The 26,904-nt window shown below is 36.8% G+C and overlaps 1 protein-coding gene across 18 annotated transcripts in view; it reads left to right on the top strand.

Moving 5' to 3' along the window:
* Positions 1-26,904, top strand: part of CAMTA1 (calmodulin binding transcription activator 1) — a 1,356,239-nt gene that overhangs the window by 1,986 nt on the left and 1,327,349 nt on the right. The window contains exon 2 of one of the 18 annotated variants that reach the window (XM_056795872.1): positions 14,923-15,072. The exons of the other annotated variants lie outside the window; for them this stretch is intronic. Within the exon in view, the coding sequence (XP_056651850.1) occupies positions 15,069-15,072 (4 nt within the window). The 5' untranslated portion in view covers positions 14,923-15,068. The remainder of the gene's footprint in view (positions 1-14,922; positions 15,073-26,904) is intronic. 18 annotated transcript variants of the gene reach the window in all.

The raw sequence follows: 26,904 nt of genomic DNA, 5'->3' as shown, positions 1-26,904 counted from the left end.
TGCTTCTCAGCCATAGAGCTACTTTCCTTGTCTATAATCTTTCCCACTCTTGAATCCTCCCATTGTTGAGCCAGCAGAGGGGTGAATATTCAACAAAGCTACACAGTTCCTGAATCTCCCCAGTCTCAAACATTCCTTTTGGTGCATTCTGAACGTGGAGGTTGGCATTCTCTCTTTGAAACCATATAGGGCAAAACTGTTCTATCTTCATGTCTTTCCTGGCTGTGATGGAGGGGGGGGGGGGCAGTTCTTGTTTTTTCCAAGTTAGAGGTCAGTAGGGTTAATTTACTCTTTTGTACAAGTACTAACTGATCTCAGAAAGAGTTGAGGGTCCCACCTGTTTGGATAATTGAGAGGCCTTAGTTTCTAATATTGTGCTCTTCCATGAGCCTGTGGGTATCTGGAAACATCTGTAACTCTAGGAAATAATGGGGACAGTAATTATCTACAAGGTCCCCCTTTTTTGCATTGACTATTCCTTGCAATGTCACATGAGAGGTGCCCTTTATTTTTGATCAAGAGAGGGTGAATGAACCATAACTTTGCTCCATCTCAGTATTTTACCTTATGTTATCTTCTTCAGTTGTAGCGACAAAAGCTGATGTGTATTCTTCCAGCTATCACTCAGTGAGAAGGCCTTTTTATTTTGATCAATTGTGTTGACCAGATCCACCCTCTCCACTAGCACCTGCTGGGCAGGCCCTGAGCTTTTGGGCCTCTTCAACATTTCTCTTCTGCAGTGAGATGGGGTCTGAGTTAGATATTTGGTTAACATTAGACCTTGAGTTCTTGTGTAAACATCTATGTTGAATGAATCACACATACTTGCTAGAAAGATTAGAACTCAATGGCTTTTTCCTTTTGTCCAACAATGGTAGTATTGCCCACTTTTTATCTAGAATGATGTAACTTGGTACAATTAGATACTCTTAATATATGTGTTGTATTAGATGGAGATTATGCTCAAATAGTGAATGCCTTTCCATTGGTGGATTATTCAGATCCTTTAATTAGCCATTCTACAGATTTCCTTTTGGATAACATATCCACCAGAGGGTAGGAAGGAAAGAAAGATTTGAAACTAAATCAGTTAATTTGACTATTTGTTAAAGATCCCAGTAAAAGGTTAATAGGAGAAGGAAGTTGAAGGTATTGTTTAAAGTTACTGTTTTTGATAACCTGTAGGTTTCATATTAGTTGTACTTTCTCTGTTGCCCATTTCCAGAGATAATAGATAATTAACTTGTTTCCTCTCCCACCCAGATATATAGTAGTCTTCTCTTCTGTTGGGATTTTGATTCTTTAATGTTTTGAGGTAGAAGATTCTTTACTCTCCACTCCCCCTTTCTATTCTAACTTTTATTTCTTTGAGGAGTGGGCTAATGACCCAAAGGACATGACTTCCCTCTTCTGCCTGATGAACCTATTTTTCCTACTTCTGTGAGATAATGAATCTCCCCACCCCACTGCTCAGTAGATGAGATGGTTCATTTACATATAGAAACCTCATCTCAAGGTCAGATGGGATCAAGTGTTCCTTTACAGAATGAGCATAGTGGCATTCTTATGTATGCCATCTTTGAGACATATTTGTCAACTTGATACTTCCCGTCCATGGCCAAGGAAATAATTCCTTCACAGTTATCTACTCCTTTAACTTTTAGGTTATGGAGGCTCTTTATCACCCTTTTTGATATGACAGTATGCTTATACTGGAAAAAATATGGACTCAGGAAATCTGAGTTCTAGTCTTATCTCTGCTACTAACTTTGCTTTATGACCTTGAGTAATCATGGAACCTTTTTCATTAGTAAAATGAAGCATTTAGATTAGTTGATTTCTAAGGTCTCTTTCATCTCACACTTCTAAAATTCTAAACTTTTGGGCCATGTGGCATTTTGATTCCTATTTTTTAAAATGTGTATAGATTCATTACTTTGCCCTTTTGTGGTTAAACCTTTTTTTGATTTTGTGTTGCTGTTTTAACAGCCCAAACTGGGGCTGAAATTGTTCTACCTTTCTTTTCTGTTGGGCTAGGAGTTAATGGCCTAATTTTAGTTCACAGTCATAGGTTGTTCACTATTACCCCAGGACCAATGGAGAAGCAATTTCTTACCTTTCTATCTAGATATCATATATTCCTGGAAGTTTCCTTCTACACATCTGGCCTTCTCTAGGACCAGCAGCCTGGCACATACCAAGTACTTAATAATGTTGATTGATTGATTGATTGATTGAAATAGATGATCAAGTTACTTTTTTGGTGGTTCCTCTATCTTCTGCCCTACTTTGACTTTTCCCATATTGCCTTTGGGCTCCCTTCTTTGAGAGTAGGTCTTTTTAGATTGAGGGCAGTGCCCTTGCCCTTCATGCTCCCATTACTGGTGTCATGTGGTTTTGCTTCAAGACCTGATTGGATCTTGCAGTTCTTTTGGTGTGCTTGGCATCACTGGGCCTTGTCCTTATCCAAATATTAGGACTAGTTTCTCCTATTTTAATATGATATTTTATGTCCTTGTAAAATTACACAGAAAATACACTGGATTTTTGTTCGTCATATAATGGTAGTTTGGAATATGTAGGAAGGAAAAATGGAAAATGAGCATTCTTTCTAACTGCTTGGGCATACATTTCAGGTCATTTAGGCAAGTGCCTGTCTGGAAGGCGTAGTTGACATTTTGAGTATCAGGCAACATGCAAGGCATTATATAAAACATCAAACTAGATATGGTGGCCACACTTACCTTTTCTCTGTTGTCAAGTCAGATATTTCCCTCCAGAATATAAGAAACCATTTCCCTCATTTCTTTCTCTATTAAGAGTAACTCTTGCTGTGGCTGCTTTAGGATAATACTGGAGAAGCATTCACCTCACACTTATCTGTTTCTTTAGTGAAGTGAAACTGTGGCCTTTCTTCATGTAATGTGTTACTTGACCAGTTTTCTTCTTAAAGTGGTAGTGATCTTCTTTTCATTTTATCTTTCCATCACATAGATGATTCTGTGAGATGTCCTGTCTCCTTTCCAGGTGACTTACTTTGTGGTACCTGGTAGTGACATTTCCATTCACCTCCATTCTTCATTTCCTGAGTGAACTCACCTTCTTCTTTTCCTTTGCCTACTGGGAGTGAGACAGCTCCTTTCCACTTTTTGTATGTTTTAAAAGGACATAAAAAAGGTTTCTGAAAGCACAAAAGGGATTCACATTGTTGCCCCTCATCATTATAATTATTGTCAGAAACTATTGAGTCTTTCCTTTTATTATAGTCTTTCTGCCATTCATTGCTACTGCTGTGCAGGACAATGTTATTTTTTCTTCTGTTCCCTAAAGATAGTTTACATCCCATTCCATGGACTTATCAGGCATAGAGCATAAAGTAGAATTTCTCTCTTGATCACTCTCCTTAGGACCCAGGGAATTTATTCACTGCAGTTTGTTTAGACAACTTACCTCTTGCCTTGCTGTTTTGAGGAAGGTTGACAGTGGACAGTGGTGATACTTATTAATCAGAGGGCACAGATTAACTACATAGAATCACAGAATTGGAAAGGATTTTAGAAATTCAGTCTTGTCTTCCCTGCTCAATCCATCCTTTGATTTACCTTCTGTTATGCGAGTGAGAATATGGGCTCCTTTCTTCGAATTTTAACTTTGTAGAGGTGAGTCCTCTTTTCAGGTCTTTCGGTTAGTGGGTTGGTTTAGAGGTTTGGGGCTGAAAAGGAAGGTGAAGGAACAAAAGTCCTTTTTTGACCACGTGAAGAAGAAGGTAGGGAGCATGTGGCTTTTTGTTTCCTCATTCCAGATTGTTCACTGTAGACAGCACTTCTTTCTTTTTTTCCCTCACTTAATCAGAGTTCAGGACATAGGTTTAGCATAGCTTTGGGTACTCTTCCAAATCCATGTTAACCAGCTGCAAGACTGAGAGCAAGTAATGCTCATCAGGAATGTGTCAGAAACTTCTCTCCATGTCTGCTGCTAGAAGAAGGGAGGAAATATAGGTACTGTCTCCTTTATTGTGACATTTGCTGAGGAAAGGCAGGCTAAGTGTTTCTTCTGGAATATTGATAATAGGACCCCCACCCCCACCCCCAAGCCAGGTGGAGAGTTATCTCTGCTATCTGTATGCCAGCCAAGGGGATTTTACCCTGCAAATGCCTGCCTCACACCCCATTGCTTGTTGAGGGAAGCCATGGTTCTTCTCGGGGAAAGATTGTTGATATATTTTTCTTTTCCCATTGCTGAGCTATTGTACATCCTGGCTCTTTTTTTTTTTTTTTAAGTTAATTTCTCTGAACTAAAATAGTACCTCAGTGCAGAGAGAGATCAAGGGATCTCCAAATTACATTCTGTTTCACTGGCCATTTTAAGGACTGCCCACTTATTTTCAACCAATCATAAATGCTTTATTGTGAAAAACTTACCATTCCATTAGCTTTCACACCCGTTTTGCCTATTTTTTACTCATGTCATTGATTAGATGTATTTGCATGTTCTGATAATGTCTGATCTATTGCTCAGTAGGAAAAGGATGATAATGTACCTTTTTGAAATTCACTACATGGTTTGGAAAATTTCTTTTCCTGGAACAATGAGCAATAGGCTGCCATACAACTTTCTTAGAACCTGTGAGATGGATTTGCCTGTTGATTGCCTGGCTTCTGAGGGATGGTTTGTAGGATTGTAAATGGAGAGATAGAAGGGAACCCAAGTGGTCATCACATTCTGTTATTTGGTTTTTATAGTTGAGGAAATGGAGGCCTTCAGAGTTGTTAAACTGCTTCTCCAAGGTCACATGAGTAAGTGCTGGAGTCAGAATATGAACTCAGGTCCTCTAGCTCCAGATCTGACATGCTTTCCACTGGACCATTTTTTCTAGTTAGGTGTAAAACTTTATATGTGTATAAATATGCATATATAGTACATATATATGTATATATACATATCTGTTCTTGTTTTGCAAGAAATGTTTGAAAACCATTACTCCAATTTGTTAGGTGTCTGGTGAGTTAGAGTCAGTTAGAGTGAGAAGTACCATTAACCTCCTTGACAGTCTCCTCCCCAAAACCATAAATTTAAACATAAACAAACCTCTTTCCCCCCCTTCCTAAAAAACACATGGTAAGGGCAAGTTCTACTCCTTCTTGTCTATCAGCTCAGAGTGCATGGTAGGTATTCAGACAATCCCCTTGGCCATCTGTCACTTGTTGGGCACATATTCTCACACATAAGTTAATACAGGCAAAAGGCTAATTTTGATAGATGGATGTACCTTTCCCATATTTCTCAGTGCTCTACCACAAAGGTGATACTGTATCAGTTAGTTAAAAATGTATAGATAAAACCAATTGCTGTGTATCTCTTCCTGTCCTTTCTTCCCACATCATCATAGTATTATCTCCCCTCATGTATCCTTGTAGTAATAACAGTGACTAGATATATCCTCACTCTCAAACTCAATACCGCCGATGCCTGGAAGGACTGTGGAGGTCATTTAGTCTGACCTCTATCACATTCCTAAAGAGGATGTGTGAGATTGGAGAATTAGATACCATATCCTTAAGATGATTCTATTATGAGTCATGAAAGTAGCATTCTCCAGTATAGCATGAGTTCCTGACAGTGAATTTATATCCTTAACTAGTTTGGATAGAAGTTAGAAGTCAAATATGCAAATTCATTTCACCTTCTGAAGTTCATGTGTAATAAAATACTCACAGATCATGCTCCAAAAAAAAATCAACAGACATGAATAGGGTAATTTTCAGCTCAAAAAAGGTAAATTCCTTCCTGTTTTGTTAAAGATGCTATCTCCATTCCTATTCCAGTGCAAGTTGACTGTGGAACATTGTTAAAGTGACATCAGTGTTATCAATCGTTAATATTAGCCTTATTCAGGCTTTTTTTTTTTTTTAAGTTCTGAAGTGACTTTTGAATAGATCCCTGAATATATATGTACTATGGAGAGGCAATATGTTAAATGGCTAGGGCATTGGCCTTGGATCCAAATGCCTACTCCTGGCACCCTCCCCCCCAAGTGAAGATGATTTCGCTGCAAGTTAGTAACTTAGCTGCTCTGAGCATCCATTCCCTTTTTTTTAGATTTATCTACATAGAGATGGGTTGTATTTGCATTGGCGGATGGAATTTCCACACCAAGGAAATCAGACTGATTTGACATGTACTCTCTGCAGACTTATTAGCAAGAACATACCTTTTGGGTTTGGGGCTTTTTGTGATCTTAGACCACTGTGAAAAAAAATGTTTTAAAGAAAAATGTTAGGTACAGTGGGAAACATTTCTTATGGAAATGTCTTAGCACAGTGATAGGAAATATAAAATAAAATCATTCTGAAGAAAAATAGTTTGAGATAGTTTTGATTTTTTTACCTTTTTAAAGCTAGATATTTACATAAAGAACATTCCTAAAAATTGGGAGTTTGGGGAAGATAATAGATAATTAACAGGATTATCATCTTAATAGGTTTGATTATTTTAAAAATAATTTTTATAAAATAACTTTTTTAAGCAAGGAAAGCACAAACTTTGAGGAAAGTTCCACAGTCCCCAAACCATTGTTTAAAAAACTGAAGATTCAAGATAGGAATTTTTATTGCAAATCCACAAGGGGGTAGTGATGTACTATCAAAAGATATTCATGGTGGAAGCGTTAGATGATCTCTTTTAAACACTTTAGATTTACAGATAAAACTGGCATATTCCATTTTAACTTAATAAGATCTTTTAAAAATGTTCATTGACAAAATTGCTTATTTCTTAACTCTTCCTCAGGGCCTTCCCACCCCCATTTTGGGTAAATGCCCATTTGTGGAGTGGCTAAGAAAACATCCTAATGGTTTTGTCCATTTGAAATGTTAGTGACTAAGGGAGATCACCTTAAGGGGATTTTATTTTTTCTGGAAAGGAAATACTTTTACATTTTCAGGGGGAAAAGTTTGGAATCACAGATTTATTGTAGCCTTCCTGAATTCTGGGGAAAATTATTTTAGGAAATTTTATCTAGATTTTGCATCAGTTTGACCATTTTTACAATATTAAAAAAAAAACAAACTAACATGATTCTTTAAAGGTATTGTTTCCCTTACAGATTCCTTGGTCACCAAGTCCCATCTATTGATATGTATATTACTTCAGAATTAAGTCTTTTTATGTAATAAGACAGCTTGGTGTTTTTGAGGGGTGGGGGGGGGGTTGGAGACTATTTTGGCTGCACTTGTGGGTGGAGTAAGCTAAGTCCAGGGGAAGTATTTTTTTGGGGTGGGGGGAGTAGGAAGACCATTTTATGGAAAACAAACGTCTTGCTTAGAAAAACTAACCTCTCATGTATTTGATGTCATTAAGAAATTGTGTTAATAATTAAATAGTTACTTTGAATTGCAAGTTTATTTCCTTTGGGGGGTTAGACAGAAAATTATATTGTGTGGTGTTTTTGGTCATTCCTTTGACAGGGGGTGGGGTAGGGAGGTAGCAAATGCCGTTTTGCCCAGAGACTTTTTTGTCCCCTTTCCTTATTCTTGGGCAAAGCTCTTCTCTTTCATCTCCTTTAGTAAATGACTTCAGTGATTTAATATCCCAGAAGATAGACTGTTTTTCTTATAGACTCCTCTGAGCTCTGTTGGGAACAGGACTATGACGTCAACTCTTTCATTCATGAATTTTTGTTTGATATTCCTAAATCTCTTTTTAATTTTGTATTCTTCTAAGATTTGGCATATGAATAGTTCATTTAAACAATAATAAACCTATACACACATTAATGACAAAAGGTAAAACAAAAGATCCTGAAATTTTTATTTAGAATTGTTATTGTACCTGGCAGTTTCCACAGGCATAGTGTGAGTCTGATTTCTGTTCAGAGAGCTTATTAAAAAAAAAGGAAATTATTTAATTATCTTACAAATTCTCGAATAGTGGAAGAGAGCCAGGCTCAGGGTTAGGATGCCTGCGTTGAACTCACATGCCAGATGTTTCTTGGACAAACCATGTTAAGTTTTCTGAACTTTAGTTTCTCTATCTGGAAAACGGACAGAATATTGTAATATCTCCCCCTCCCAGGGTAGTTGTGAAGGAAGTGCAAAGCACTCGATAAATGGTCATTGTTGTTGCTGCTGTTCTCCTTATTCCATGGATTGAGCTATGTTGTGACTATTTGACTACTAGATTCTCTGCAGTGCATCAGTGTGCTCTGTGGCAGCTCTTTTTCCATAGATACTGGCATCTTACATTCCATTCCACTGGATGGGACAACTTTATTTAGGCTTCCATAGTTAGTATACTTTTGGAATAAATCTGAAAATTTGAAGGCCAGGTTTCAAGATAATTTAAGTAACAATGTATCATGCCTTTAATTAAAAAAACTTGGGGGTTTTCTAGTACCATCTCTCTTGTCTGCTTTTAGGTTCATATCTCTTTATTCACCCAGGCAGCTGCTGCCTCAAATCTCTCCTCCAGCGAGGTCATTGCTTCTTGTAGTTGAGGTTGCCAAAACAGCCCCAGTAAGAATTGAGGCAGCGCGGCATCTTGGGGGCAGCCAGTAATTGATGGGTGGTGGTGAGCTGCCGTTTGGTGGGGTGTGTTGGCTTTCCAGACATTTACCTTCCAACAGAATATGTTGTATGTAGGAATGAAGAGTTCAGTTTTATCATTATAGTGGGATCATTATTTCTGATTAGATAGATGGTGATTCATGGTGCAGCAGTCTTGACAGAGGCCTACTTTTGTTCTTGTGATGACTTTTTTTGTGTTTTATTTGAATAGTTTTTACAATTGAGATACTCTCCATAAGAATTCTGTAGGATTTCTGATAGTCTCTATCTCATGGACGGTATGACTAGTTTTATTTTTGTTTTATAATTAAGACCACATTAATGTCTGTTGATTTATTTTATGTTCAACTTAATTATCTAGTTAAGACAGCTGGGGAACATGAGACCAGTAGTCTTTTGTTTAACTTTATCCTTTAAAACACATACTTCATGAAGTTCATTGGGGCAACCCATTAGTTTACAGAATTTTAAAAGGAGTCACAATGTAAAAATTTGACTCCTTGAGCATTTGAAATCGACACATTAAGATTCTAAATTTTAAAAATCTATTTCAAGCAGGAAGCCATTTCCTCAGTAACTTGGGAAGTAGTGTTAGTGATAATGCTGATTAGAGGAGAGGCCTTCCCTTTGGAAAGGTATACAGATTATAAAAGTGTATACTAGGTGAGCAGCTGGGTGGGTCAGTGGATTGAGAGCCAGGCCTAGAGATGGGAGGTCCTAGGTTCAAATGTGGCCTCAGACACTTCCCAGCTGTGTGACCCTGGGCAAGTCACTTAACCCCCATTGCCTAGCCCTTACCACTCTTCTACCTTTGAAACAATACCTCGTATTGATTCTAAGATGGAAAGTAAGGTTTTTAGAGAAAAAGTGTATACTAGGCTGGGACTTAGAAAAACAATATGGGCTTAATAGCAGATCCTATGAAAAGTAGATCAGGAACCTCATCCCTCTGGTCTTTGGACTTGGTGCTTTATTGTAATAGTGAGAGGGGCAGTTCACTCACTTGACTGAAGACATCTAGCAATGTAGCATACATTAGAATACCTAAGAAGTCTTCAAGAACTTTTGTTGAATTTTTTGTTGGCATTTCTAGACAAAAATACAAGACCTTTTTGAATAAGAGACTATTATCCAAAGGCTCCTCCCCCCCAACCCCCCCCCACTCCAGAATTGGTCTCATCCCCACAGATTGATGGGATAGGAAAGTACACAGGAGATAACTTTGGGCCCTGAATAGGCCCTGATTTTTTTTCTTGCTGCCTCTGGCCTTTGTTAACTCTGTATACTGAATTGTGCACAGTAGACACTGTATTAATCTTTTATTTCTGTTAACTTCTGCTTTCTCTCAGAAATACTCCCCTGACCCTCTGACTTTGTTGTTTCCAGAACCTTCCTTTTGTCTTACAAGGAAAATAAGCAATATATGTATAAATTTGACTTTATAGGCTAAGCTAAAATTCGACTCTTCTGAGTAACTTTATTGTTTCCTTTTTGAGACTTCTGGTCAGGATTAAAAAATAGTTGGCTAAAATTATTAGAGGAGCTTGAACTATTGTTGCAATTGTGCCCCTATTCTGAGTGATAAGCAAAAGGCTTAATTTTTCCTGATCTGTTGGTTTATCATTACTCCCTAGATGTAAATTAACTTACTTAAAAAAAATCTAAACTTTTTTGGTTGTTTGCCCTGACTCATTTGAACAAAGAAAGTTCTTAAACATTAGGCAAATTTGGATAAACTAGAAAGACAGAAAAATGTTCAGTTAAATAGAGAGAAAAAATGGTAGCATCTTCATTTCCAAAGTGAAGATTCTTTTTTAGTTCTGTATAGGTTAACTATTTTGAATTAATTAGCATAATAATGATTAAAATGTTGATTAAAATAGTTCCTAAGAGATGCTTTTCTTTTTTTTAAACTCTTACCTTCTATCTTGAGTCAATACTGTGTATTGGCTCCAAGGCAGAAGAGTGGTAAGGGCTAGGCAATGGGGGTGAAGTGACTTGCCCAGGGTCACACAGCTGGGAAGTGTCTGAGGGCAGATTTGAACCTAGGACCTCCCATCTCTAGGCCTTGCTCTCAATCCACTGAGCTACCCAGCTGCCCTGGAGATGCTTTTCTTACTTGGGAACATGTTAGAATATTTACCTGGGTCCATTGAACTAAGCTTTTGTATTTAAAGATAGGACTGTGTAGTGGATAGAATCCTGGACTCAGAGGCAAGAAGATCTGAATTCGAACCTTATCTCTGATTCTTTCTTGTATTGTGATCATAGACAAGTCTCATAACCTCTTTGGGACTGTTTTCTTAAATGTAAAATGGGTGTAATAGTTTTGGTACCTATCTTAAGGGTTGTTAACGTGAGATATATGTTAAAGAGCTTTGCAAAGTGCTAAGTAAATAGCAATTATTAACTCCTACTCCCTTTCCTGGTCTTCTGTTATAGTCTTCCTTTGAACTCACTGGGTTCTGACCTGGTATATGGTGATTTACCCTTTGGTTATGTGGCATCAACCTGGCTGTGGCCAAGGGAGACCTCTAGTACAACTCACTAGGTGTTGCAGGGTATGTGCTGCATGAAGCTGTGAGAGCTTGGTGGTATAGTTGGTCCTCTTCTGATACCTTGTCTCTGGTATGGATGGCTTTGTGGTCACTGCCAGCCCAAAATATCTTGGCAGCATTCCTCAGAGCTTGGGAGAGAGGCTTTTCCTTCATTTATTTATGTTGATGGAAGTCACCGTGTTTAAAATTCACCCAATATTTACTAAGTACCTACTTAAAAGTAAAGCATTGTGGATATAAAGACAAAAATTGAAACTTTTTTTTGCCCTTTAGGAAATGGGAGGAGAGGTTGTACTTATACCTAAGTAAGGAAATATAAAGTAATTTCAAAAGGAAGTTGTAGGGGAGAAAGGCCAGAAATGAGGACAGTACTTATTTTTGTATCCAATCTCCTTTTTAGAAGTCCCTAGTACAAGTAGATAATCAGATTCACAATTCAACTAAATTTATCAAATGTTTATTAAATGCTTATTACTTAATATGTTAAGGTGCTCTGTGCTAGTAGTTGTGGTATACAAAGGCAAAAACTTTATTTTTGTCTTTGGAGAACTTATATTCAATTTGGGAAGGAATATAGTAACTATACAAATAAGTAAATATAGAGAAATTCTGAGCAGTTTCCAGGAGAGAGAGCTAACTACTGTGTATCAGGAAAAGGCTTGCTGCAGTAGTGAACATCTAAGCTCTGCATGATACAGGGAAGAAGTGAGGAAAGAATGAATTTGAGATTTATGCAAAGGCAGGCAGATAGAAGAAGGAATGCCATGTAGGGGAATGGCCAGCAGACCTTGTGGAGACTTTCTTTCTTTGGAGTCCTCCCAAACTGGATGTGATTATTCTAAATGAACCTTTTGGTTTTTCATATAAATGTGAATATTGCCTTGTCTAAAATGAATTTTATAATTTATAAACTTGGAGCATATCTCCTGATACCTTATCTTTGCCCCTGTTGAGCTTTCTGGAGACATTAAGTAGGAATATGACTGTTGTGGTGCAGCTTCCATATGATTTGAGTATCCTTTGTTGCCTTTCTTTTTGTGATACTATTATATTACAATTGGAGTTGGGATCATTGCCCTTAGCAAGTGATGAAAAATGATCAAATACTGCTTTTTCTTAAAGGAAAAAAAAACATCTTTTAAATCATTGTAACACATATTGGTAGTCATACTTTAAATTTCATATCAATAAACTGTAAAAAAAGTACTTTTTTAAAGCACAATATATATTATGGTATGCATTTTAGGAACCTCAACAAACTCATTCAGCAGAACATGGTATACTTAATGGGTTACTAAGGGGAATGAAAATACTTTGCAGGTGGGGGACAACTATAAATGTTCCTATAAATAAAAGTAATAAATGTTTGGTCCTTCTGTCAGAGAAAATACTGTACTTCTCTATTTTTATTAAAGTGGTTGTGAGGAAGGCACTTGGTAAACGGTTAAGTGCTAGAGAAATGGACAGCTAGAGAGTTGTTATCATCATCATCATCATCAATTTTTAGCAAGAACAATCACTTGACCATACTATTTTAAAGGTTCCTTTTCATTGGCATGGATTACTTTTTAGTAGATAATCCATGAAATGATATGGCCATGAAATGGCCAAAAACAGCATCACTTTGTGTTGTAGCCAACCTTGTGATAAGCACTTCTTAAATAGGCTGGTTCCTTTAAAAAAACAACCCCAAAACCTTTCCTACTGTCTTAGAATCAATACTGTGCATTGCTTCTAAGGCAGAAGAGTGGTAGGTAATGGGGACTAAGTAACTTGCCCAGGGTCACACAGCTAGGAAGTGTCTGAGGCCAGATTCGAACCCAGGACGTTCCATCTCTAGGACTGGTTGTTAATCCACTGAGCCACCTTCGCTGCCCCCAAATAGGTTGGTTCTTGACCAAGTCTCTTAGTCAATTCTGAACTTCAAACCTTTCTAGTTGGACTTGATGTGCTAGAGCTTTCATTTCCTGAGGTGAGAGATTCCCTCTCTACCCCCCATCACGATAAGGCCTTGTAGAACAACCTTAGTGAAGAATTTAACCATAACATGCAACTCAAGTATGATTTAAAATATTTCTCATATTTCCTAAATAAAATAATATACAGTGGGGGAAAATGTACTGGATGGGGCCATAATTCCAACCTAGGGTAGACATGTTGAATTTCGAGTAAAAAAATTTCTTGTTATAGAGATTAGAGTATTATTTGGCTTTATTTTAAACAGAAATTCCTCTCGAGGTTTATTCATTTAGCAAACATTTACTAAATACTAACATTGTCCTAGGGGGTAAACGTCAGGACTTGGAGTAGCAGTTAGAACCTGAAAATGATCGCTCTCATTTGATGGAGGAGACAATTATAAAACACAGTCAGAAAGGCTATACAAATTTGGCATTCTGGGATTATTTAGTTTTGGTGGAGTATTGAGTTATATTAAACATTAATAGAGAATCTCAGAATTGGGAAGGTAATGTCTTGGCCATTTCAACTAACCTCTATCTGAGCAGGAATCTTCTTTGTAACATTTCTTACAAACAATCATCTAGCCCTTCTGGAATGCCGCCAGTGACAGGGAGCCTGTTATCTTTTGTGGCAGGCCATTCTACTTTGAACAGCTCTAATTACATTTTTCCTTAATTTGAACCTAAATCTCCCATTTCTGCAACTAATAGCTAATGTTTCTACTTCTGTCCTCTGAGATCAAGCCAAACTAGTGTGATACCTCTTCCATGTGACAGCCCTTCAAATACTTGAAGACACTTATTATCATCTGCCCTCCTGGAGAAGAGAAGTCTTCTTTTCTCCAGGTTCTTAACTTATCACCAGATTGGCTTTGCGGTGATGATTTTTTCACATTAAATATCTCTTAGATATGGTCTGTTATGTCCTAGAGGAGTTGAGATCTGTGTTGGTGAACAGTTCTAAAATGACTAGGCCCTGAAGTACTGAACTAAGAAGGCAAATATGAAATGTTCATCTTTTCTAACTGACTGAAGACCTAGCCTTTTCTTGCTTCATCCTCCTCTATCTCTTGCCAGTATAGACACTTTGTAAATAGTTATTGAATTATGAATCTTTGTTATAAATGTGTAGAAGTGCCAGACCATTGATGATATTGTGATTAATATCTAGAAAGGGTAGTATTTTTCATCATTAGAAAACAAATCATTTTAAATTCACTTTAGCATATTTCCTTAGTGAATTAATTAAACATTATTTCTGAGGTGATAAGTGATTTAATATACAATTGCTTTCTGTGTAGGCAGTTTAGAACATGTTGTAAGCTGTTTTGTGTTCTTTACTGGCTAGTTTTTGATTTCTGAATTCAACTCTAGGTGTTGAGCTCAATCTGTAAGCCTCAAATAGTTTGTACCTTGGGTTACTGAAATCAAAATAAACAATTGGTCATAGCATGACATCAATAAAAAGCACCTGGCTTTTAAGATAAAATACCTGCCAAGCGGGCCAAATACCATCTGGCTGGGAATCTTGTTTGTTCCCAGTTATCCTAAAGGTTACCGTTTCCTTTTTGGTGTATAGCCTCTCCCAATGTGATGGGTCACCATGTATATTTCATTTTCTTTGACTTGGCATAGGTACTTTGATTTTGTATGTTTTTTAGTGTTATTGGAGTAACATTTAAGTTTTTTAGATTAAAGAGATATTTTGTGAAAACACTTTATTTAGAATGCACCGTTTCACCTTGTTTTGGTTGACAATTTGTATACTTAAAAAAGAATACACAGCTATGTTTAGGGTGATTCTTTTTTGGAGTACTCCTAATACTCCTCCTTTGCCAGGTGTGTTCCTGTAGCAGCACAGCCTAGGACAAGCCCTGTGCTGTCTGCCTGCCTCATGGGCACGTGCCCTAGCAGAAGACTGGAGTGTTAGATCTGCTGTTGCCATTGGAAAAATAGTCAATGCATTCTCATCTCAGCACTTCTTGATGGGTATGTAGTAGCTGTTCTCTTATTTCCTGAACATCTGAATAGAAAGAACTCTATCTCCTTTCTCACAAAATTGTACTGAAAGTTGCTGTTATCTAGTTTTCTAGTTTGTCCTCTTGTTTAGACTTTAACTCTATACCTGTGATGTGGCCAAAATCATCTCTAGAGGACAAATATTGCCCTTGCTCTGAGTTTTGGATGGCCTCTCCGGGCCCAGGAGGCTGTGCAATGACTCAGAAGCAGCAGGAGTTGGAGAAGGGGGAGACTCTGTTAGCTGATGTTAAAAAAAAAAGTCCTGAAATTCATGTAAATACAAAAAGCTTGTCAGTGTCATCAGTTAGACCAAGGCAAATGGTGTGGGACCATTTCCCCTCCTTCTTTATATTCCTCAAACTGCCTGGTGTCTTTTTTGACTTCTTTTCTCCTTCAAGGGGATATTAATTTAAACTTTCTTTTATCTCAACCCAGGCAGTCGGCTGTAGCTGGAGAGAACTAGCTGACTTTGGTTGTATAGAAGACCTAGATTCAAGTTCAGCCTCTTACATACTGACTGCATCACTTTACTTGGGGCAGGTCACTTAGCCTCTGAGTGACCTGGTCACTTCACTTAGAACTTTTAAATTTAGATTAAGTGCTTCCTCACTGGGGAATTTCCTATATCCATGAAATTACAGTTAGTCCTTACCCCTCTCCCTCTATTTGTTGGAATGGCTAGATGAGAAGATAATGAAGTGTGATGATAGGACAGAGGCCTGCTTGAGCACCAGGAAAGATCTGAATTTAGATTATAACACTATCTGTTAATGACTGTGGGACAGCCATCAAATCATCCTTCTCATCCTTTATTTTACATCTTTCAAATAGTGATGATATACTTGGATGACTGGCTTCTTAAGGTTATGGAGAAGAAAATATTTATAAACTTTGAAGCTGTAGAAACATGTTATTTGACCAAATTCTCCATGTGGACCCTGTGGTTTGGTCCCTCTGTTTCCTTAGAGATAGTCTTGTGGGCAGCCATTAATAGAACTGTGGGTGAACTAGGCAGATTACTTTAGAAAGTAAAATTTAGTTCTATATAATCAGTTTTTTGAAACCAGGGACAATGATGCATTCTAGGCAAAACTGGTACAGTAAAAGTACTATGAATTGTGGATTATGGTCTAAGTTTTGATTAGTTATATTATGTGTAATGGATGACTAATGGATTTCAAGGAAGTAATTTAACTGATGACACAAAATATGACACTGAAATTCTTCTAATGCATCATTTCTAATTGGCAAAATGAGTCCTTTTCAATTCACTGTGACCTCTTTTGCCCTTTATTTAACAAAATATGTGAATCCACAATTGACTTTAAAAGGTAGTTTAAAGAAAGTTAGATCTTCATCATTATTCAAAGGAATGCTATAGGGAGTTTTTGCCTTATTCCTGCTTTGCCAAAAAAAAAAAATCTCATGCCTTCTTATTGCCTACCATATTCATAATTTACATATTTGTTCAGTAACTTCTTAGGGAGGGACATAGTGCTTGTAAAAGAGTTGGCACTTGATAGATGTTGATTAATTGAAGTTTTGAGGGATGTGAAGATGCATAAAAACACTGTTTACATTTTATTTAGTTGGTGAAGTAAAAGAAGTCCTTAAATAACAAAAATAAGAGGTAGAATCTAATTAGTAATGTAAGAGGAAAAAAGCTGTGGGAATTTGGAGGAGGGAACTCTTTAGTTTGGGAGTTCTAGGGATGGCTTTGTAGAGGAGGTGGTGAGGAAATGAAAAAGAAATCTAAACATGCTCATGCTTGAGATGGGCCTAAATTTAGAGAACGGGTATGAGTGGAATTGACTTTCAAGGCCCTCTCCTGTCTGGTCCAACCCTCTCATGCCACTTTCCCATTGTGCCTGAAAACATACCTTCCATATTTTTCTGCCAGCTGACTTTGGTTATTGCTTTAGGGTCAGGAGCTCTTCACCTGGTGGACTGGCACTATCTTAGATTGTGATATGATTTTGTACTTAAAAAAATTAAATGAATATTGAGGGAATCCAGAGAATCTTTTATGTAACAATCATATTTTGTAAAGATAACCACATAAAAGGAAATTAAATTTGTTGCCTCTCTTTATTAAGTGGTTTATTGGTACATCCTCTGAAGACCTGTCCCAGGGCTTTCTCTTCCATGAAATCTCAGATTATTCTAGTTTCATTGACTTATGTTTCTGAATTTTTTTAATGCTTGAGATTTGTGGTGCACAGTTTGAACCTTTATTTTCTTCTGTTCACTAATTGCTTTATGTGTGTGTGTGTGTGTGTGTGTGTGTGTGTGTGTGTGTGTGTGTGTGTGTGTTTGCCTCCCCAGCTACTATTGGTCTTAGGATCTTTATATTTCCATTTCACTTATTCACTATTTCCATAGTGCTTGGTACGTGCAGGTGTTTATTAAATGACTGATCAGTTGATTTTAGTGAGCCTCACATCTCCTCCCCGCCATAAAGAGGGAAAAAAATACTTTTCCTCTTCAAAGAGTTTCGGAACATTTTGTCTGAATCTGGAACAATGACTTCATTATAGTTGATGTTTTTGATTGTGTGTTTCTCAACTTTTTCCTGTAACTAGCTTTCCTTGGTAGTTTGAAAAACCATAATGTATATTCTAGATGGAAAGATTTGTTTAGATGACCAGGGATTTAATGCTGGAAAAATCTTGAGTTTGGAGAGAAGTGAATGATGACACCTTCCCTTCCTACCTCCATGTTTTGTTAGCAGCATTGCTGACACTGGAACCCAACCCCCTCTGCCTGAGCACAAATGCATTAAGTCTATCTACTTTATGTTTAGAATTTAACTTCAATATTAAATTGACAGTTATGGATGTATTTTTAAAGTATCATGCGGTAAACATTATTGCATTACTGATGAGTGCTATGAGGATTTTTTGTTTGTTTGTTTAGTAGTGACTTTACTGATGCTGAGGGAACTCTTCTGGGGTATTTGAAATGGGCTCTTTACTAGCCTAATCTGAAGAATTTTATGTTTCATTCAGTAATTATAGTGTTTTATTTCCATGGACTAAAAAACTTGTGTAGTTTCTTACACTATTCAGTTTTCAGGTTCAGTAGAAGAAGGAAAAATGTTGGATGAGTGCAGCTGATGAATTGTGGTAGCTTTTAGATTTTTCAGTTTTGCTACCTGGAATTTTTCACCAGAGTTTTACCAAGTTAATCAGATTTCAAATGAGGAATTATAAAAATTTCTTTTTAGTAAATCATGCTTCATTGAATAGTTGTGATTGGGGAATCTTCTGACACAGTCAATTAAATATTAATTAGGCATCTGTTATGTGCCAGATACTGTGCTAAGCTTTGGGGATACTAAGAAAGGAAAAAGACCATCCCTGTCCTCCAGGAGCTCCCCATTTAAAGAGAAGACAACAAATAAATAGAAGTGTTCAAACAAGCAGTGGAGAAGATAAATAGGAAGTAATGAGTAGAGAGAAGGGCCTGGAATTAGGGGGATTGGGGAAAGGCTTGTTGTAGAGTATCAGATTTTAGCTGGCCTTTGAAGTCAGAGAAGCCAGGAGGCAGAGATGAGGCTAGTAATCAAAGAGTATATATGGTGGGTTATAAGATGTAAGAAAACTGGAAAAATAGGAGTGGGCTAGGTTATCAAAAGCTTTGAATGCCAGATAGAGGATTTTGTATTTGATCCTGGAGGTAATAGGGTGCCAATTGGAGTTTATTCAGTCGGGGGATGACATTGTTGGATCTGTGCTTTAGCAAAATACCTTGAAGTAGTGAGAGACTTATGACAGGTAGATCAACTATCAGGCTGTGGTAATAGTCCAGAAAGCTGGCTGCATGAGAGGAGAGAAGGTGGTGCATACTGAAATACAAAAATAAAATCAGTGGGTCTTGGCAACCAATTCTATTTGGGGGAAGAAGGTAAGAGAGTGAGGAATTGAGCCTGGGGGATTAGGAGAATGGTGGTGCCTTTTACAGTAAGAGGGAAGTTTGGAAGGGTTGACATGGTGAGTTCAGTATGGGGCACATTGAATTTTCAGACCTTTATTGGACATCCACTTTGAGATGTTTAATGGATGGTTTTGAGATTTGAGAATCATCAGCAGAGAGATGATAATGAAATTTTTGGGAGCTGATGAGATCACCAAGTGAAATAATACATATAGAGAAGAGAAGAGTGCTCAGGACAAGGTCTTTATAAGACACCCATGGTTATTGGGTATAAAGGATGAAGAACTAGCAAAGGAGATGGAAGGATTAATCAGATGGCTAGGAGAATCAGGAGAGAATTGTGTCCTGAAAACCTGGAGGGAAAGTAATATCAAGGAGAAAAGGGTGACTGACAGTACCAGAGGCTGTAGAGAGATCAAGAAGAATGAGGATTGAGAAGAGGCTGTTGGTTCTGGCATTTAAAAGATATTGGTAACCTGAGAGAATAGTTTTGGTTGAATGATGAGGCTAAAAAGCTAGACTGAAAACTGTTAAGAAGAAAGTGAGAGGATGGAAAGTGAAGGCATCAATTTTAGATGACTAAAAGGAATTTAGCCACAAAAGGGAGGAAAGACATGGGGCAGTTGTTAGGGGATAGAAGGATCAAGGCAGAGTTTTTTTTGAGAATGAAGGAGACATTGGATTGAGTGTAGGTCATAGGGAAGGAGCCAGTAGACAAAGGCCGAAAGTCAGGGAGAGAGTAGGAATGATATAGAGGAAGTATTCTTCTAGAGGAGATCACTTGTTCAAGTAGAGAGGGGTTGATCTTGGCCAAGGTGAAAGACTGCCTCATTATTTGATAAAAGGGTAAAGATAGAGATAGTGGCAGAAGGCGTTTGAGTGATTTGAGATAGATAAATGTTCATCTCGTGGGTTCAGGGTAATAGGGTAGCTAGAAAATGTTAAGATTTGAATGTGTGTAACTTTTTTACATCATAAAATTTCAGGTTTCAATTCAGAAACCACACAAGACTTATGCTGGGCAACTATCACTAATTTATAAAATGTCATATTTTTGCAGACTTTATTTCAATCACTCTAATTTGTATACAGAGTGTCCCAAAAGTCTTAATTCTAAAACTAAATCTTAGAACTTAATCTGTGTCCTAGTTTGAAGACTTTTGGGACATACTATATTTGCAACTCTCAGTACCTTGAAGAGCTAAAATAGTTTCTTTTTTCCCCTCTTGATCATTGAAAAACTTTATTAAAAAGATGATAGAAGTCCTTGATGTTAGAAGACCAAATAAAACCTATTCATTTCTCCCCATCAAGGAATAAACCCTTCTCTTTCTGAGAAGCTTCCCTTGGGAGTGCCTATTAGAAAGAGCACATTACTCACTGATTCACTCAAATGACCACCATTCTACTTTAGGCCCTCATCACTTCTCATTTAGACTTTTGGATAGCTTTATAATTGGTCTCACTAACTTTAGCCTCTAGCAGCTAGGTAGCACAGTGGATAGAAGACTGAGTCTGGAGTCAGAAAGAGTTTAAATCTGCCTTTAAATATTAGTTGTGTGATCCTGAACAAGTTACATAATCCTGCTTGCCTCAGTTTCCTCATCTGTCAAATGAGCTGGAGAAGGGCATGGCAAACTGCTCCAGTATCTTTGCCAAGAAAATCCCAAATGGGATCACAAAGAGTTGGACATGACTAAAAAACTCTAGTCACTCCTCACTGCTGTTTATCCTTCAGCCACCAAAGTGAATTTCCTAAAATGCATGTCTGACCATGTTATTCTTTTTAAAAAAAATCTTATTTCTCCAATTACCAGTAATAATTTCTCAATATAGGTTTTCTGAAATTATAAAATCCAAATTGTCTCTCTTCTTCTATCCTCCCACCTCCTGGAGATGGCAAGCAATTTCAGCTGGGTTATACATGTATTATCATGCAAAACCCGTTTCCTTATTTATCATTGTTGTAAGAGAATACTTGTAATAAAGCAAAATTACAAAATAAAAACACTAATAAAGTAAAGTAGAAAATAGTATGTTTTGATTTACATTTGAACCTCAACAGTAGATTGCATTCTTTATCATAAATCCTTCAGAATTGTTTTGGATCGCTACTTTTCTGAGAGAAGCTGTCTTTCCCAGTTGATTATCATATAGTGTTGTTACTATGTACAATGTTCTCCTAGTTCTGTTTATTTTGTTCTGCGTTAGTTCATATAGATCTTTTCAGTTTTTTCTGCAGTCATCCTGCTCATCATTTCTTAGAGCACAATAGTATCCCATCACTGTTATATGTCACAATTTGTTCAGCTATTCCCTAATTAATGGACATCACCTCAATTTCTAATTCTTTGCCACCACAAAAAGAGATGCTTTTTGTATTTTTGTACAAGTAGGTCCTTTCCCCTTTCTTGAGATCTCTTTGGGATACACTCCTAGAGGTATTACTGGATCAAAAGGTATGCATAGTTTTATAGCCCTTTGGGCATAATTTCAAATTGCCCTCTAGAATGTTGGGATCAGTTCACAACTCCACCAACAATACATTAGTGTTCCATTTTTGCCACATTTCCTCAAGTTTACTCTTTGACACAGTATAATCCAGTGGTTTGATGTTGTTTCTAGGATCAAATATAAACTCATGTTTGTTGCTTAAAGCTTTTCACCATCTGGCCCATCCTACATTTCCAGTCTCACATATTACTCCCCTCACTTCAAGGTTGCATAGTGGTGTTAGAAGTCAAGAAGATCTGAGTTTAATTTTGGCATCTGATATTATTGGACTATATGATCCTGAGCAACGCATTTAACTTAAAGGAGAATAGCACCTACCTTTCAGAAGTGTTGTAAGGATTAAGTTTGATCTTGTAAAACACTTGGCACAGTGGCTGGCACATAGGAGGTGCTTAACAAATGTTTGTTTCCTTAAGACGATGTTTCCTAAAAGATAATCTTAGAACTAGGGTTTATTCCATAGTTCATGGTAATATTCCTTAGACCCAGAAAATGCTATTAGCTATTACAGGACAAAAATAGAAAGGGGGAGGGCTATATGAGGACTTGGAACATGAGGGATGAGCTGAAAGTAAAGTAGTAGTCATTATGGTGGCAGTTATTTCATTAATGTAGGGGAATCATCAGTGGTGCCCAGGTACTGTTTTTAATCTTGTAAAGAATTAGGTTGGTGGACTTAAGGAAAGGAATTAAGAATAACAAGGAGAGGTCCATGGAGTTTAGGGGAAGAGTTCAATCCAAGTTTAGGAGCCATTTGATTAATTCATAAAAATGTTTATGTACAGTTAAAGTAATATTAAATTTGTAAACATTAATAAGAATATAAATTTATGGGCTACAATTAACTTGGAACATGTGAAATATCTGAGTCTAAATGTGTGACTTATAAAGAATTATTGAGAAAAGATCTAACATTTTTACTCCTAGTAAGTTAACCAGACTAATTAGCATGTTCTTAGGACTAAAGGTAATCAGGCAGCATTTCTCAAAGAAATGTGATAATTTCTACTTTTTTTTCCCCCTGTTACTATTTTGTTAGGTTTCCATGGGAATTTGTGAATGTTTAATTTCATTTAAATGAAGTTTAATGGTAGCTAGATTTCAGAATCAGCACTAAATAACTTGAGAGCAGTGGATTTTTACATTTTCAACTTCCCTGCTAAAGTATTAGAGTGCCCATGGAATGTTTTGTTGGCTTATGGTTATTTGTATGAAGAAGCCTCGAAATTTAATCTCTAGGGGGCAGCTGGGTAGCTCAGTGGATTGGGAGTCAGGCCTAGAGACGGAGGTCTTAGGTTCAAACCTGACCTCAGACACTTCCCAGCTGTATGAACCTGGGCAAATCACTTAACCTTCATTGCCTAGCCCTTACCACTCTTCTACCATGGAACCAATACACAGTATTGATTCTAAGATGGAAAGTAAGAGTTTTAGAAAAAAAAAATTCATCTCTAGCCCAGTATCAGGAATATTGTTTATATTTTTAAATGTAAATGGGTTTTTAAATATTTGAGATATTTTTAAAAATTTGTATTGTTTTCTTTAATGAACAAAAAAATCTTTTTTTTCCTCTCCCATCTTACCTCTTCTCCCTTGTGGGAAAAAATAAAAATAAAAATGAACATCATGCAAAATAAATTTTTGAATTGGCCATGTCTAATATATATCTTTCTATACCTGAAGTCCATCACTTCTCCTTTGGCGGATGTGGGTAGTACAATTCATAATCAGTCCTCTGGAATCATTGAGTTAATTAGAATTCTTTCAAAATTATCTTGACAGTGTTGATACTATTGCCAGCTCGTCAGCCAGTAGGCATTAGGTGCCTACTATGGGTCAGGCACTGTGCTGAGTGCTGGGCAAAAGAAAGGTAAAAAACAATCTATTCTCAAGGAGCTTGAAGGCTAGTGGAGGAGACAGTTTGCAAAGAGCTAAAAGGGAGGCCAGCAAAGCTTCCTGTAAAAGGTGGGACTTTTATCTGAAACTATAAGGAAGCCAGGGGAGCCAAGGAGTAGAGATGAGGGAGAGCATTCCAGCTGTAGGAGATAGTTAACTAGAGAAATGTCAAGTCAGGAGATAGAGCAGGAAAGGCTAGTGTTGTTGTATCATAGAGTCTATATTTAAGGTGTATAAGGTATAGGAAAACTGAAAAAGTGTGTGTGTGTGTGTGTGTGTGTGTGTCTTGTCTGTCTGTCTGTCTGTCTGTCTGTCTGTCTGTCTGTCTGTCTGTCAGGGTGCAGGGTAGCTGGTTATGAAGTGCTTTGAAGCACTGATCCTGAAGGCAATAGAAGTCACTGGAATTCATTCAGTTAGGGTTGTGCTTTTTAAGAAGATCACTTTTACAGCAGAATGGAGGATAGATGGGATAGATTGTAATAGAAAATTGTTTTTCTGATTCTCTTTATGAGATTTTGTATCAAATCATATTAGTCTTTTCAGGTTTCTCTGAAGTTCTCTCTTCTACTGTTCTGGCAAAATAGTATGCTATTACATTTATATATTATATTTTGTTCAGCCATTCCTTAGTCTATGGGCGCTACAAAAAGTTACCATGAATATTTTTGTATATATGAGGCCTTTTTTCCTTGACCTGTTAAAAGTATGGGCATAGTTCCAAAATACTTTACAGAAGGACTGGAGTAATTTACAACTACCCCAATAATGCATTAATGTGCTTATTTCCTCTTGATGCTCCTCTTTCCCCACCATTTTCTTTTTTTGTCAACCTGATGGACATCATTGCCTTGATTTTCATTTCTCTAGTTATTGTTGATTTGAAGCATTTTTTCACATTGTTATTGATATCTTGGACTTTTTCTCTGAAAAACTGCCTTTTCCTATATCCTTTGACCATTTATCAGTTGAGAAATAACTTACCCTTATAGATTGGAATCAGTTCCTTATATTTCTAGGTATATTGTTTTAAATGTTGTATTCTACATTAGAATATGCTCATGAGATATTGCACGGAAAAGAAATAATACGTAGGTTTCAGTCATTAGAAGAAATTTGCATTCTAAAATTATGTGATATCTAAATATAGCAACATACAAAATGCTGAACATAAAGTAGGATGTTGAAAGAGAATTTTACATGAAACCTCAAGTCTCTCTTGAGTACTGCTTTCTTTTCCTTTTAAATATATAACTTCATGTATCTTATAAAAATAAGTTTTTATTGATATTTTCTGTTTTTTTTACATAACCCTATCATCTCATGTATCTTTTCTCTTCCCAGAGAGTCATAAATCACAAATATCACAAATAATGGTTTTAAAAAACCTTTACTGCCTTTTTAGAATCAATACTAAGTATTGATTCCAGACTGAAGAGCAGTAAGGACTAGGCAATTGAAGTTAAGTGACTTGTCACACAATTAGGAAGTATCTGAGGTCAAATTTGAACCCAGGTCCTCTTAGGCGAGGAATTTTCTCCACTGAGCCACCTAGCTGCCCCACAAATAATGTTTTTTTAAAGTGGAAAAAATTAGCATAACTTATTGTTATAATTTGGAGAAAGTCCAAAAACATGTGTATTGTGTAACACCTCTGGAGCTCCCACTTTCATGAAAGGGTAGGTTGGGGATGTCTTCTCATATCCCTTCATTTCAGTTCTGTTTGATCTTTATATCTTTGATTTTTTTTATACATTGTTCTTTCTGTGTATATTGCTTTCTTAACTCTGCTTATTACTTCACTGCATCAGTTCATGTCTTCCATGTTTCTCTGTATTCATCACAGACATAATTTCTTAGAGTACAGTACTATTCCTTTACATTCACATGCCACAGTTTGTTTAGCAATTCCCTGAATGAGGGAATTTACTTTGTTTCCAGTTCTTATTAATCACAAAAAAGTCCTACTATAAATATTTTGGAAGATGTAGGAATTTTTTTTTTAATAAATGACTTCCTAGAGTTATAAGCCCAACAATTCAGTCTCCAAATTAAAAGTGACATTTTAGGGGGCATCTGGGTAGATCAGTGGATTGAGAGTCAGGCCTAGAGATATGAGGTTGTAGGTTCAAATTTGGCCTCAGACACTTCCTAGCTGAATGACACCCCCCCCCCCCCCCAGCAAGTCACTTGACCCCTATTGCTTAGCCTGTACCACTCTTCTGCCTTAGAACCAATACACAGTATTGATTCTAAGATAGAAGGTAAGGGTTATTAAAAAAATTTTTTTTATTGCTTTCCAAAATGATAGGCTATTTCAGAGCTCCAGTAACAATGTATTATTAGTACACCTATCTTTCCATAACCAATCCAACTTTGATGCCATTTTTGGTCATAATTTTTAGGCTGTGAAGCGAAACCTTGGTGTTTTGATTTGCATTTTTTTAAAAACCCTTACCTTCTGCCTTGGAATCAATACACAATATTGTTCTAAGGCAGAAGAGTGGTAAGGGCTAGGCAATGGGGGTCAAGTGACTTGCCCAGGGTCACACAGCTGGGAAGTTTCTGAGTCTGATTTGAACCCAGGACCTCCCATCTCTAGGTCTGCTTCTCAATCCACTGAGCTACCTAGCTGCCTCTGATTTGCATCTTTCTAATAAGTGATTTGGAGGATTCCTTCATGTGATTGTGAATACTTTGAGCTTTTTTTGGAGAACTGTTTATTCATATTCTTTAACCATTTATCTATTGGGGAATGGCTATTAGTTTTATATAATAAATATTACATTTTAGTTTAATTCCCTAGATGCATTAATGTCTTTGCAGAAGCTTTTCAGTTTCAAGTAATCAAAGTTATCTAGTTTATCTTTTGTAATTGCCTTTATCTCTTATTTGGCCAAGAATACATCTTCCCATAAATGTGAGAGTATATGATCTGTTTCTCTTCCAATTTTTAATATTGTGATTATTAATATTAAAAGATTGCATATCCATTAGGATGTATTGTGGTGCGTGATATAAGATTTTGATCAGAGCCTAATTTCTGCCAGACCTCTTGAAGTTTATTTTCATATTTTAATTTGTATTTTTTATTATGTGTCTGCATTTTAAAAAAATTCCTATACTTCAGAGTGAATCTCTGGGAAAGAGCATATGTTTGACAAATTTTAAAGAAAACTTTTGTTAGACCACCTTTCTCATCTTGGAAGCCTTTTTGCATTTTATACTTCTTGTAAGAGTATTATTAAGTTGTGTCATCTATATGAGGTATGATTTGAAGAAGCTTGGCAGATAGACTAGATTGGGCTATAGTTTAACTTGTGCTCTCTACTGGGTGATCTTATTCGAATTTCTTGGGCCTTCTCTAACTTCAGTTTTTATGCCTGTCTCACATATAACTCACAAGATTGTCATGAGGATCATACACAGTCATGAATGTGAAAGTTACTGAAAAATACA

Source organism: Monodelphis domestica, chromosome 4, assembly GCF_027887165.1.
Source record: "Monodelphis domestica isolate mMonDom1 chromosome 4, mMonDom1.pri, whole genome shotgun sequence".
Classification (NCBI taxonomy): domain Eukaryota; kingdom Metazoa; phylum Chordata; class Mammalia; order Didelphimorphia; family Didelphidae; genus Monodelphis; species Monodelphis domestica.
Note: the sequence above shows the minus strand (reverse complement) of the source record. Positions and strands in the feature narration are given on the sequence as shown.